At 57.2% G+C, this 13,016-nt stretch overlaps 2 protein-coding genes across 3 annotated transcripts; one reads left to right on the top strand and one right to left on the bottom strand.

Annotated features, from left to right (window-relative positions):
- Positions 1-1,131: 1,131 nt before the first annotated feature.
- On the bottom strand, positions 1,132-12,054 carry NOL9 (nucleolar protein 9). Of its 2 annotated transcripts, none has more exons than XM_082329089.1 (12): positions 11,913-12,054; positions 7,613-7,838; positions 7,340-7,467; positions 7,043-7,181; positions 6,361-6,457; positions 5,533-5,630; positions 4,570-4,731; positions 4,085-4,373; positions 3,097-3,208; positions 2,563-2,740; positions 1,785-1,918; positions 1,132-1,460 (listed from the first exon to the last, which is right to left on the bottom strand). In XM_082329089.1, exons 1-12 carry the CDS (start codon positions 11,940-11,942, stop codon positions 1,332-1,334), a joined length of 1,722 nt encoding a protein of 573 aa, XP_082185215.1. In that variant the 5' UTR covers positions 11,943-12,054; the 3' UTR covers positions 1,132-1,331. The 2 variants fall into 2 exon arrangements, with proteins under 2 accessions (XP_082185215.1, XP_082185216.1); XM_082329090.1 differs by lacking the exon at positions 11,913-12,054 and adding an exon at positions 8,526-8,615.
- On the top strand, positions 7,915-12,943 carry TAS1R1 (taste 1 receptor member 1). The gene is made up of 6 exons (XM_082329091.1): positions 7,915-8,347; positions 8,427-8,733; positions 9,029-9,805; positions 10,207-10,419; positions 10,821-10,941; positions 11,970-12,943. The coding sequence occupies exons 1-6, from the start codon at positions 7,989-7,991 to the stop codon at positions 12,899-12,901; spliced, it is 2,709 nt and encodes a 902-aa protein (XP_082185217.1). The 5' UTR covers positions 7,915-7,988; the 3' UTR covers positions 12,902-12,943.
- The last annotated feature ends 73 nt before the right edge of the window (positions 12,944-13,016 follow it).

Raw genomic sequence — 13,016 nt, 5'->3', positions numbered from 1 at the left:
TCTCCAGCTCCGTCCCTTCCCTGCTAGTCATCCCATTTACTTTGTTCGTTTATAGGTTCGCATTCCTGGAGCACTAGGAAATCTGCTCACAAAACAGATAAAAGCATTTTTTGCAGATTACTCACGCCCAAAGCAGCTGCCAACCAAAAAGATCCGGCACGGAGCGGCACACGCTGCATCCCTCCTTCCCCCGCAGGAGACCTGGCCGCAGGGAATCTGAACTGCGGACCCCAGGGCCGGGCTGTCCCCCTGCTCTTGGGACACGGGCAGGGCGACGCCACAGCAGCAGGAGCTGCAGCCAGAAGCCGGGCTACTTTGCAGTCAAGGATCCGTTAAACGCCCGACGTGCCGATATTACCCATTCAGTTTTCCCGAAAAGGTCCTCGACTCAAAGGCCCGAGACGCTCGCTCACCTCTGCACGACTCCCACCAGCCTCATCCTCACTCAGGAGCAATTCGCTGCCCCAACAAAGAGCTGGGGGGAAATAAAAAAAATATTCGTCTTCCCCAGCGGGGCAGAGACCAGGTAAGCAGCCAGGCAAGCCCGAGCACCCCAGCGCCCCGCGCAGCGCGCGGGTAACAAGTTCCTCCCCGCTTTCATCCCATCTCAGCCTCTACCCCTACCACGACCTGTTCAGAGCTGGGCGACGCGTTCCAGCTGGACCCGGAGCATTTCCCAGACCGGCGCTCGAGGCGTTGAACTTAAACCGCAGCGACAGGGTACGCGGCCAGAGCCGGCCGCGAGGCGGGATAAAGCAGGGTCCCCAGCCGCAGAGGGCTGCGCGGCGCCGTCACCCAGGCCGGCCGCGACAGCGCGGGAACGAGCGGCGAGCGGCTGACTCCCTCCAGCGGCCGTATCTGCGGCCACCCGCGGGGAGAGAGCATTTTCTACTTGCTCCTTCCTCCCCCAAACCGCGGGCAGCCCAGGGTCATGGCTGCTGCGAAGCCACGCACACGCCACCGCGGGCCGCTCTCCGAACCCAGAGCTAACCGAGGGCTAGACTTCCAACGGAGAACAGCGTCGGACTGGAGACAGAGAGCGCTTTCGACGGTAACCACCCGCAGCTTGTGTCAGCCGTCTCCAAGTCAAGGCAGGCTGAGGAAAAAATTCAAACCAAACCAACGCTTTTAATGGATATTTATTACAAAACAGCAAAATACAAACTGAAAATATAAAACGTTATCAAAAATGGACATGCTGTAGTATCTACACCAGACACCTGTCCAGGGTCTCTCCGAGCTCTGTAGCACCCAGGGCTTCTGTGACCACGCCTGGCCCCTGCCAGTCTCCCCACGAAACAGATCCGGCGGGGTCCAAGGTCCTCAAGGCTTTAGGCGTAATCACACTCAAACGCATACTCCCTCCTCTTGAAATGCTTCTTCTTTTTCAGCTTCCCAGACCCCAAGATGCTGTAGTTATAATCGGATGTGACATAGGGGATCTCTCCCTCAACTCCTTGCTGAAAAGAGGGAAAACAAAACCAGAAACACCTTTAAGAACTCGTATCTTCAGCGAAACGGGAAGCACCTTCCTCTACAGACCGACAGAGCTGACGGGTGGAAAGGCGCGAGCTACCACTGAACAAAGCCCGCTCTGGTACCTGAAACACGAGAACGTTCTCCTTTCCCTTGTTTCTACGCATTAAGGACAATTTCCTAGAGAGAGCCATCTGCTAACGCCCGACATCTCCAGGCACGCACAAGCCTCAGAAATAAGAAAACGGAAAACCCGCCAGCCGGCCTAAGCTCAGCCGACTTCCACCCTCTTCCCATGCAGCCCTTACCTGGCCCACAAGAACGCAGTTCGGGATAGCAATATTGCCAAGGAGCAGACAATTCACTAGTCTCAGGTTCTCCGGAGGCACTGGCGTCAGAATGTGGTAAAGCTTCTTCTCCATCTCAACCCCTCGGACAATTCCTGAAAAAAACCAGACGCAAAGCTCAGTCTTAACTCCACCCGATCACTTTGGGCTGTATAACCAGGTGCAGCCGAAGCTCTTTGAATAAATGGCTCTTCTAGATCCAAAAGAAGGATTTGAGACACATCCTGAGAAAAACCTGCACTGCTGTATCCCGCTGTTCCAGTACCTCAGCGGACATACGAACAGCTAACTTCCCAAACCGCCCATCCTTGGTCACTGGTACGTTCCTACAGAAGCTGAAGGAGCTCAGTACCAAACTCCAAGTCAGAGCTGTAATACTGAATCAAGTCGTAGAAGGAAAGCGACAGACAGCTGAGGGAATTCTGCATAAGCCTCGTGGAATCTGCTTTTGAGAACGTGAACCCGGAAAGCAAGTCACTTGTCAAGTTAGGAAAGAGCGAGAGAAGCAAGCTACAAAAGGCGCTGCTCAGTGACGTTCCCTGTAGCTGTTACCACAAGCTAATGAAAACCAAAGGACCCGAAGCACAGCTTGTAACAGAAGGGAATACATGATTGTGCTTTTATCTCAACCCACTTTTTCAGTTGTTTTTGAAAGAGCAGGCAATTCCGCCACTCTGCAACCTATCTGTCAAACCACGGCAGGTGAGAACGCAGCTCAAGGTTTCCCGGGCTTGCTCACCGAAGCCAAGGCAATCGCAGACCGGTGTCTGCGTCAGCAAGACTGGCCCGTCCGTTTGGCATCTGATTTCATCCGGTATCCTGCACAGCCCGACCCAGCTGGCGTTCACCGCATACATAATGTTGGTAGGAGCGACATCGGTGTGAATAACCCTGAGCGCAACAGCACTGAAAGGTACCTGAGGCGGTAAAAAAAAGAAGAAAAAAATGTATTGTCGGCTCAACGTCAATTTAGGTCGAGTTCGGAGATAACACAAAACCTGAAAGCTCCCAACCCACACCTACAGACAGGCATTATCTCAGTGGCAAACACAACAGTTTCAACGCTAACAACTGAACACACAAAACACACACGCCACGCTGACATCTCAGCAGAAACCTCACTTTTAGATACACTGAATGAAGTAATTCTTTTTGCAGATTACAGAGCGTTTTTCCCTCTTCCAAAAAAACATTGGCAGTACAAGCAGAACTGCCAATTACTACAAGCTGGGCTCTCTACAACATCCCCGAGCCTTTCAAAAACCTCATTTACCTGATACGGCACCAGACTGTGCAGCGGAAGCACTGCCCCTATGTCCGGGGACTGCAGCTGGCCCAGGTAACCCAGTATGGACATGTCACGCAAGATGCCGCTGTGTACTCGCCTGGAAAAATCACCACAACAGATGAAGGAAAGGCAGCACACCCTCACACAGCGCTTCAACCCGGACACCCCGGTACGCCACGCAGCATTAGCCGCTATTTCACACAAGTTTAGTTTTTAAAACTTCTACCCCTGAAGAAAATTTAGAGCTATGTTTTTATTACCTCTAAAGGATCACAGGACATAGAGCATTGTTTCAACTTTAAAAAGGCATTCATTAACAAGGGTGGTGTTTGGCTTTTTTTTTTTTTTTTAACAAAGTTTGTTATTTGATAATGGCTCCCTCCTCAAACCCTGATGACCACACACCTTTCAGTCAGTCAGTCACAAGACAGAGCAATACATTTGTTTTCTTAAACAGCTCATTAGTGAAGGCTGAGTCAAAAAAGGCACTTAAAATTGGCAACAAAGACCCAAGGTCCAGGAAAATAAACACTTTGAAGATGCTCAAAGTACCAGAGAGATTAAGAAATTATGTGGTCATCATCTAGGTCTGTAAGAAATGGATAAAGAACCTCCCAATTAGAAAAAAAAGGAGACACGATATTCAGTGATTCCAAGTGGAAGTCATGCCCAGTGCAGAAGTAACTGACAGTGGTCATTGGAAGTAGTGGAGGGAGGAACCCCCTCCCCGCCCAACCTAAACCACCAACCCTATACAAACCTCCCCCCAAACACCACGCCCCCAAACAAAATACCCAGAAACGCCACACAAACACCCAAACGTAACCCCCTAATAAGTCAACTAATAAGCTCTGACCGATTTAACAGAGCCCTTGCAGCCAAAGCAAGAGTCAAGACTTGACAGGACTGTCAGGACTACGCGTGATTTTGTTAAGCCCACTAACCACTACGTGGCACTAAACTTTCTACTTACGCTTCACCTGCAACCCCTGCTCGAGGGAATTCTGGATGGACGAACAGCAACTTATACTCGGGAGCTGATGCATCTCCCTCCCCTTCAGAGGACTTCCAGTTCTCCACTCCGCTTGTACCCATCTGCTTGCGTTTGGCCTGCTGTTTGCCTTTGGTGTACAGGCCAGGAGTGAGATGAACGTACTCTGGGGTGAGTGGAGCCATGGCCTTCCAGTCGTACACATCCATCTGAACAATGTGACTGGGTGACAACAGCCGAATGATATCAATCAGAAGCAGCAACCCCTCACCTTTAGGGAGCAGAGAAAACACGATTGCTGCCACTACATAAACAGGTCGGAACACTGTTATGGAAGACCAGTACTAGCTCAAGGCGGGTAAGCTGTATTTGCTGGTTCCAGACTCTCTAGAAAGCGTGGTGATGCACCGTTACGATTATCACCTCCCTTCCCCACCACCTCTGGAGAACAGATCTATCCTGTTTACCTTTCACCCAGCCCATGGTGTTGATGACTAAAGGCACCTCCTTCTTGTAGGAGCTGAACACATACTTCACGACATCGAGGTATCTTTCCGTATCCTGCTCACAACTGGTCTGTCCGTAATACACCATCTTACGTGGCATTTGCTGATGAGTGAACGGTGGACCTGAAAAAAGCAAGCAGCAAGCCTCTAGCGGTTTCAGTAAGTCACATCAAAAGACTCCCATCCCTGTAGCGCCTACACGCAATCCCTTCCAAAATCTGTCCTCCTTCCACATGCTAACAGTCCTTCTTGTACAGCCTGCGCCTACGGAGAAACTTTTCAGTCACTTGCAAGACTCCATGCTAGCAGTTTTGTTTGTTTGGGGGTCCTGGTTTTTTTCTTGTTTGTTTGTTTTAAATCACTGGTTACACATTTGTGAATTTCAAAACAACAGTCTTCTATGACAGACTATCCAAAAAGTAAACAAGTCTGGCCATATCCTTTTTAGACAGCGACCCAAATCCCCAAGACCACAAATACCAGCAATTTCTCTGGCTCTAGTCTTTTTATGCTCATAACAACAGCCCCCAACTTACGTGGATCCACTTTGTACTCCTCAGGCTAGTTTTATCTATGGATACTAAAAACCGGGAAAGACTTTCCCAAAGAGACCTTTCAAATCTGAAAGGCTGAAAATCCACTTTGACACGCCACAGCCTGTTCCGCCACCTTACAAACAACTATCTTCTCCTCTCTTTAAAGCAGAAAAAACAAGTAGGGAGAATAGCTCCACATTACTTAGTGAGACTTCCAGGTGGAGCTTAGATGCCCCTAGCAAGAAAACTTTTACAGCCTTTGTTTTATTTTCTATATGCACCTTTAACAGATGTGGCAACTTCCCTTAAAGTACAGCCTCTACTCAGAAAACGCCTTCTGGAAATGAAACAGGTTTCTGGCAACTGCAGAAAACGGCAAAACACGTACCAAGAATTGGCTCTGTCACGTTACTTAAAGACACGCATCCAGGTGGCGTAAATTCGGTTTGACCTATGTCACATTCCATATATTCAACCGAGGGAAGGCTGCAGTGAAAGAAGCCCGTATATTAGAGTCCACTAAAAGAAACGGGACACGACCTGGAGCACATCAGAAGCACGATCTGATTTTGTTCCAGGTCATCAAAATTAAATTCTTGAACACAATCAAACCACCACTTGTCTCTCTCCTTCCCCCACTTGAGGGAGTATTAAGTGAGAACGTAAAAGGCTCACATACAGTTCAATATTATATTACAATTGCTCCATACCCATCCAGCCTTAAGAGAAGCAGCCAGAAGGACAATCGGAGGTGGCACTAATCAGTGTGCCACCTCTCCCACATTAACTGGGCACCCTGAGACCAGCCATTTGAGATTTATAAACTTTATATAAGCATGCAGTACTCAGGAGAATCATCTTCTACACCTTGCTCTGCCAAGAATCTTCAGACACCCTAACAAATTATAACTTACTGTGTGTTTTTAAGTGTTGTAACTCCCAGTTCCTTACTGAATCCTAACTGCTCGGTGCCCAACTGATTCACATACTCCAAGACAGCAATTTCGTAGTATTTCAATAGAAATGTTTCACTAGTCAACTTTTCTGAAAGGAACCCTAGACAAGAATGCCTATTTTTCCGGATTTTTGTTTGTTTTTAAAAAATAAGCCACCTCCCAGTTGTAACAGCTTTTCTGAGAATCTCGGCAGGCAGGTTTTTTCCTTCTGCTAAATCCCATGCAATATTTAAAAACTTGGAGAACGTGAGAAGACTCACCGATTCAGCAACAGATTAATTAGGTATCTGTTAAATGTCGATTTCCCAGTGTTTTTTGGGCCACACACCAGAACTACAGGGACACCTTCATCTTCCGCTGCAAAAACAAACATACTCTGAAACGGACCGATGCTGTCAGTTACCCCCATGTGCCCTGTTTGCATGGATTCATTAAGAAAAAAAAAAAAAAGAAGGCCCGAAAAAACCTACAGGCTCTCTGGTCTGACTAGGACATATTTTAATTAAATGGAAAAAAAAAAAACATTAAAGAGAAGCATGTTAAGAGCACCAGTGTAAACGAAAAAGGCTCCTGAAGCGAGAAGCAAGCCCTAGCACTAGAACCCAGCATATATGAACTCCAATTGCTCACGGTACTTTAGATGTTGCTGGATAAGTACGGGGGTGTTTTTTCTACCTGCTGCAAAAGAGAGCAAAGTTAGTTTCGACGTCAGACTGGGAAGTGCCTTCACGGCAGCGAGCTGCCTACCCGGCAGCAGAGGCGCAAACCCACTCGCAGTGATGCACAAGCTCAAAACTCCCACTATTTTGGGGAAAAACGCGACCCTCAATCAGCGCCTGTCGCAGGGCACTCTCTCCCCAGCTTTAACTCATGAAAAGCCTCGTGAATTTCCCTTCTTCAGGCTACTAAAGCCCCCAGCCTCGCCAAGCGCGCGCCGCTCACCACAGCATGCTTGGATCAGCTCCTCCAGGGCCACGAACATGCTCTCCGACACCAGCAGCCCGCGGTCGGGGCTGCACTTCACGATGCCAACAGATGCCAGAACCGCGTCTTCCGGCGTGAAGCTGGGTTCTTCCTTTTTCTAGGGAAGAGTGGAAAACCGCTTCAGAGCGCGTGAGGCCTCGAAGCTGCGTCGCTGGACGCGGACGGCGCGCCAAGCGGGGCGGCCACGGGGCCTGTTCGGGGAAGGCGCCGGGCCCCCGGGGCGGGGCGGGCATCACGACGCCCCCCGGGTCTCACCTGGGGCTCGAAGAGCCGCGACAGCGGCAGGTGGCTGAGCAGGAACCGCGTCACCGGCGTGTCCAGGTGCTCCAGCAGCACCACGGCGCACTCGGGCGAGAACCGCGCCATCACCTTCACCCGCGCCTCTGCAACGGGGGAGAGCGCCGCCCTCAGCCCGCGCCCGGGGCCGGCGGCGGCGCCGCACGCAAAATGGCGGCCGCCCCGCACCGCACGCAAAATGGCGGCCCGCCGGTGGCGGCCCGTCCCGCGCTCCCCGCGGCTGGCACTCACGGCGGCGGACGCTGTGCGCCCGCATGGCGGCGCGGGCGGCGGCGCGGAGCTGCCGGAGGTCGGCGGCGGGCGGGCGGTCGGCGGGCAGCGCCTCCAGGGTGAGCGCGCAGTGGGTGGCCGGCGAGAAGACCGGCAGCCCCGGCTGGTGCGAGGAGACGGCGAAGCCCAGGAGGCGGACGGCGCCGTAGAGGCAGCGCAGGCGGCACTTGCCGGTGAAGGTCAGCGCCTGCGGGGGGAGAGCGCGGTGAGGCGGCGGCGGCGGGCAGGGAGCGGGCGGCGGGGCCGGGAGGTGCCCACCTGCCGCGGCGCCAGGAGGAGGACGGCGGCGCCCTCCGCCGCCTCCACGGCCGCCAGGCCCGCCTCGGCCGGCGGCACCATGCCGGCGCGGGCGAAGGAGGCGGCGAACTCCCTCCAGGCCGCCTCCGCCCGGCCCCCGCGGGACGCGGCCCGGCGGGGGCGGCGGGACGGCGGGCCGCGCCGCGCGGGCATGGCCGCCTCAGCCTCCCTCCGCCTCCCGGGGCCGCCCCTCGGCCGGGCGCCGCCCGCCCCGTTAAGAGGCGCCGCCCGCCGCCGGCGCCGCCCCGCCATGCCGCTGCCCGCCCTGCTCTGCCTCTGCGCGGCCGCCGCCGCCGCCGCCTTCGCCCGCCGCGGCGACTACCGCCTGGCCGGCCTCTTCCAGATGCACGCCCCGCCGCCGCGGGCCGCCGCCCGGCCGCTGGTGGGCGGCTGCGACGAGTGAGTGCCCCGCGCCGCCCCGTTTTCCCCCCAAAAGCGCGTTTCTTCCCCCCTGAAACCCGCTTTCGCGTTCGTGCAGCGCCTCCGCCTTCAAGAGCCACGGCTACTGCCTGTCCCAGGCCATGCGCTTCGCCGTGGAGGAGATAAACAACTCCAGCGCCCTCCTCCCCAACGTCACCTTGGGCTACGACATCCACGACACCTGCTCGGAGCCCGCCAGCCTCCACGCCACGCTGCGCGCCCTCGCCCGGAAAGGCGGGCGGGAGGTCGACGTGCTCCCCGCCTTCCGCCGCTACGAGCCCGAGGCGGTGGCCGTCATCGGGCCCGACAGCACCCGGCTGGCCCTCACCACAGCGGCCGTCCTTGGCGCCTTCCTCGTGCCGGAGGTAAGCACGGCTCCCCCAGCAGATGAAGAAAAGGGCTCCCGAGGAGTAATGGTTTGAGGGAGGATGGGCTCAGAGCTGAGAAGCCGGGCTGAGCTGGAAACACAGCCCCTCCAGGCAGGGATTGCGGCTGGCTCGCTGTCCTTCAAAGGCTTCTCTCGCGGCAGCGTGTTTGGCGCCGGGTCCGCTGCCTGCCCAGCCCCAGCCCTCCTCAGGAGACGGGCTGCCTGTGCCGTTAGCTCTTAGGGTGCTGCTGCCTGGGGGAGCGCAACCCCCTTTCCCCTGGCTCCCTTTGCAGATTAGCTACGAAGCCTCCTTGGAGACGCTGAGCCTGAAGCGGTTCTACCCCTCGTTCCTGCGCACTATTCCCAGCGACAGGCAGCAAGTGAAGGCCATCTTCCTGCTGCTGCAGCAGTTTGGGTGGACTTGGGTGGCTCTGCTGGGCAGCGACAATGCCTACGGCAGGGACGCCTTAGATGCCCTCTACAAGCTGCTGACCTCAAGCAACATGTGCGTTGCCTACCGAGGCATCATCCCTGTCAACAAGGATGCCAGCAGCCCTGAGCTCCACAACCTGGTCAGAATCCTCACGGACGTCAGGGTCAACGTCACCGTCGTCTTCTCCAACAGACAAAGTGCCCGCCCTTTCTTTGAGGTGGTGGTCCAGAGGAACGTCACAGGCATGGTGTGGGTGGGCTCCGAAGACTGGTCGTTATCCCAAACAATCTGGCAGGTGCCTGGCATCCAGAGTATCGGCTCTGTGATTGGGATGTCGTTTGAGAAGGCAGAGTCCGCGATGCTGGAACGCTTTGAATCTTGGAAGACAGCAGAGAAAAGCGCTGCGGCTGAACGTGCCAGCAGCACAGCGGCAGGCGGGGGAATCGGAGGGAGCGCCCAGCTGGACTGTACCCAGCGCTGCACCGGCTGCCACACACTCACTGCTGCCCCCGACACGTACGACGCCCAAGCCTCCTTCAGCGTGTACTCAGCCGTGTACGCCGTGGCCCACGGCCTCCACGACCTGCTGGGCTGCGCCTCGGGGGCGTGCAGCAAAGGCACAGTCTATCCCTGGCAGGTAAGAGCAACACGAGGAAGGATCTTCCTTGTGGAAAAGGATCCGTGAGGATTCTTCCTCCCAGGGAAGGATTTTCCCCTTGTGCCCAGGGCTTTTCTGTCCCTCTGAAAGGCTCGTGTCCCAGCTGAAGAGCCTCGTGGGCTTCAGCCGCCCATCACAGTCAAAGCAGCCTGGACCTAGATCCCCACCCTAGATCACTTCTGTTCCTCTACTGCCAGCCTCTCGCAGAAACCCGGAAGGGAGTTTCTGCAGCTGGGCATACGCTAGCTGCTGGGGGGCTGGAAAGAGGAGCCAGAGCAGGGAAGAGGCCCTTCTAGCACATCTCCCTCCCGAGACAAGGCACTCCTCAGCGAGAGTCTTGTCATCAGGAAGGGCTCTTCTCTTACTCCTCTGTTTTACAGCTCCTGCAAAAAATCAAGCAAGTAAACTTCACCCTGTACAAGAGCCACATCTCTTTTGACGCCAACGGGGACATTCGTAAAGGCTACGCCATCATCATGTGGAACTGGAGCGGCCCAAGCTGGGCTTTCGATGTGATAGGAACTTTCAGTGTGAATCCCGACAGGCTCAGCGTTGACCAGAGCAAAATCCTGTGGCACACAAAAGATCGCCAGGTACTGTTCTACATCCAGATCTTAGTTATTGCCTACTGCCAAGCCAGCTACGTCCCCAATGCCACCAGTTCTGGGGTATTTCCCCATAGCAGGACAAAAGCAAGGGCAGATGGAGGTAGTGTGGGGGGGTGATCCGCATTCTGAGTATCAGCTTTCATCCTTCCAAAAAACAAGCAGGGCACATGAACCGAAAAGGCTCCTACTTTTACCTTTAAACAGTCTCATTTTCCCACCACCTCTGTAAGAATCACAACGTGGTGAGCTCTTGGCTCCTGCCCAGGGTCTGCCCTGAAAGCCGGCAGCAAGCTGCCCAAATGCTGCCAGGCCTGGGCCTGGCGCTCAGCGAGGCGTCCTGCCGCCCGCCCCGCTCGCCTGCCTGACCCTCGCCATGCTCCCGACAGGCTCCCACCTCGCTGTGCTCCAAGCCCTGTCAACCGGGGGAGAAGCGGCTACTGCGGAGCCACCACCAATGCTGCTTCAGCTGTGTGGCCTGTCCGGCAGGAACCTTCCTGAACAGATCGGGTCAGTACGCCCCGGGGGGGCTGCTCCCTCCCCTTCCTTCCCGCTTGGCTCCCCTGCCCACACCCTGCCTCCTCCTCCCGTCAGCTCCTTGCTTCTGTCTCGCCATTCCCCCAGCCTCTTCCCATCTCCTCTCTCTTCCTCCCCATGGCCAGTAAAAACCTCTGAGCTGACCTGAACGTGGCCGGTCTGACTCCCGTTTCCTTACCCGTGGGTATGCAAAGCCCACGCCCTGCGCCTTCCGGGGAGCGCTGCCCACAGGTGGGCCCGCGCAGTCAAATAGACAGCGGAGGTGGCACCGGCAGAGCCCCTTCTCCCACGGCCAAGGGACATCTGGCCTGACAGCCGTTTCCTGCACCGCATCCTCCAGGAGGGAAATTCGACCAAGTGGTTGCCTTTGTGCCCCAGATGGCACTCGGGGCTTCCGCACCACGCGGTCACCAGCAGCTGGCATATGGAAATGTCCCCTGCCTGGGACAGGTGGCAGGAATCTCCTGTCTCAAGAGTCGCCAGCCACAACGACAAACCCCTTGCTGGCAGCTGGTCATTCGGCAGCCTCAGCCTACACTTGGGCTGAGGCGGGGCGGAAATGGCCAGCTCCGGGTAACAGCGGGAGCAGGGAGCCCCCAAACCCGGCCGGTCAGTGTTACCGTCCCATCACTCAGCCGGCGGAAGCGGGGCTGCTGCAGACCCATCCCAGCCTTCGCAGGCTACGGCTGGACACACCAGCCCCTTCCCAGCCACAGCCCACGTGCCCCTGAGCCTCAGCTCACCCAGCTGAGCTCCTGCGGGCTTCGTGCCTCTCAACCCCAGCAATGGGCTTTCGGGAAGCCTGCTGGGGGGACTTTTGGGGGGGTCTCCTCAAGGCTTGGAAGCGCCCAAGGGGAAGGAGCAGGATGCGAGGAGCAGGCAGCTCTCACAGACAGCCCAGGGGGCTGCGAGGGCAGGGTGCTCCCCCGCGGCAGATCGCTTACCGGGGTCTGTGGCGTGCGAGGTGCTTCCATCACTGCCCAGGCTCGTGTCCTTCGCAGACCTCTACAGCTGCCAGTCCTGCGGGGTGGATGAGTGGGCCCCGGCGAGGAGCGAAGCTTGCTTCAACCGCACCGTCGAGTTTCTGTCCTGGTCCGAGCCCATCTCCTGGGCCCTGCTGACCCCCACCATCCTCCTCATGCTGCTGATGGCAGGGCTGGCCGTCCTCTTCGCCCTGAACGCCTCCACACCAGTGGTGAAGTCTGCGGGCGGGAAGATGTGCTTCCTTATGCTGGGCTCTCTGGCCTGCGCCTGCAGCAGCCTCTTCTGCTACTTTGGGGAGCCCACCCGGCACATGTGCCTGCTGCGGCTCCCCCTCTTCACCATCAGCTTCACCGTCTTCCTCTCGTGCGTGGCGACGCGCTCCTTCCAGCTCATCTGCATCTTCAAGCTGAACGCGCGCTGGCCGGCCCTCTACGAGGCCTGGCTGCGGCGCAGGGGGCCGCTGCTCTTCGTCGCCGCCAGCACGGCGGCCCAGGCCGTGCTGTGCCTGGCCTCGGAGGCCGCCAGCCCCTCGGGGCCGCGCAGGGACTACGGCGCGGCGGCCGAGCGGGTGGTGCTGGGCTGCGCCCCCAGCGCCGCGGCGGGCAGGACGGCGGCCGCCGCCTACACCGTGCTGCTCAGCGCCGGCTGCTTCGCCCTCAGCTACGCGGGCAAGGACCTGCCCGCCAGCTACAACGAGGCCAAGTGCCTCACCTGCAGCCTGCTCCTGCACCTCGCCTGCTCCGCCGCCGTCCTCTGCACGCAGGGCGCCTTCCGCGGCCGGGCGGAGGCGGCGGTGCGGGTGCTCACCGCCCTCTGCACGCTCGGCGCCCTGCTGGGCGGCTACTTCCTCCCGAAGGCCTTCGTCATCCTGCTGCGGCCGCGCCTCAACACGCCCGAGCACTTCCAGATGGCGATCCAGCGCTACACGCGGCGCCGGGCCGACGCCTGAGCCGCCGGGGCCGGGGCCGGGGCCGGGCCCTGAGGCGGCGGCTCCCCGCCGGCCGCCGCGCCCGCGCGTCACATCCGGCGCGCCCTGACGCCACATCCGGCGCGCTGCCAAGATG

The sequence above is a fragment of the Platalea leucorodia genome, assembly GCF_965183815.1.
Source record: "Platalea leucorodia genome assembly, chromosome: 17".
NCBI classification, from domain to species: domain Eukaryota; kingdom Metazoa; phylum Chordata; class Aves; order Pelecaniformes; family Threskiornithidae; genus Platalea; species Platalea leucorodia.
Note: the sequence above shows the minus strand (reverse complement) of the source record. Positions and strands in the feature narration are given on the sequence as shown.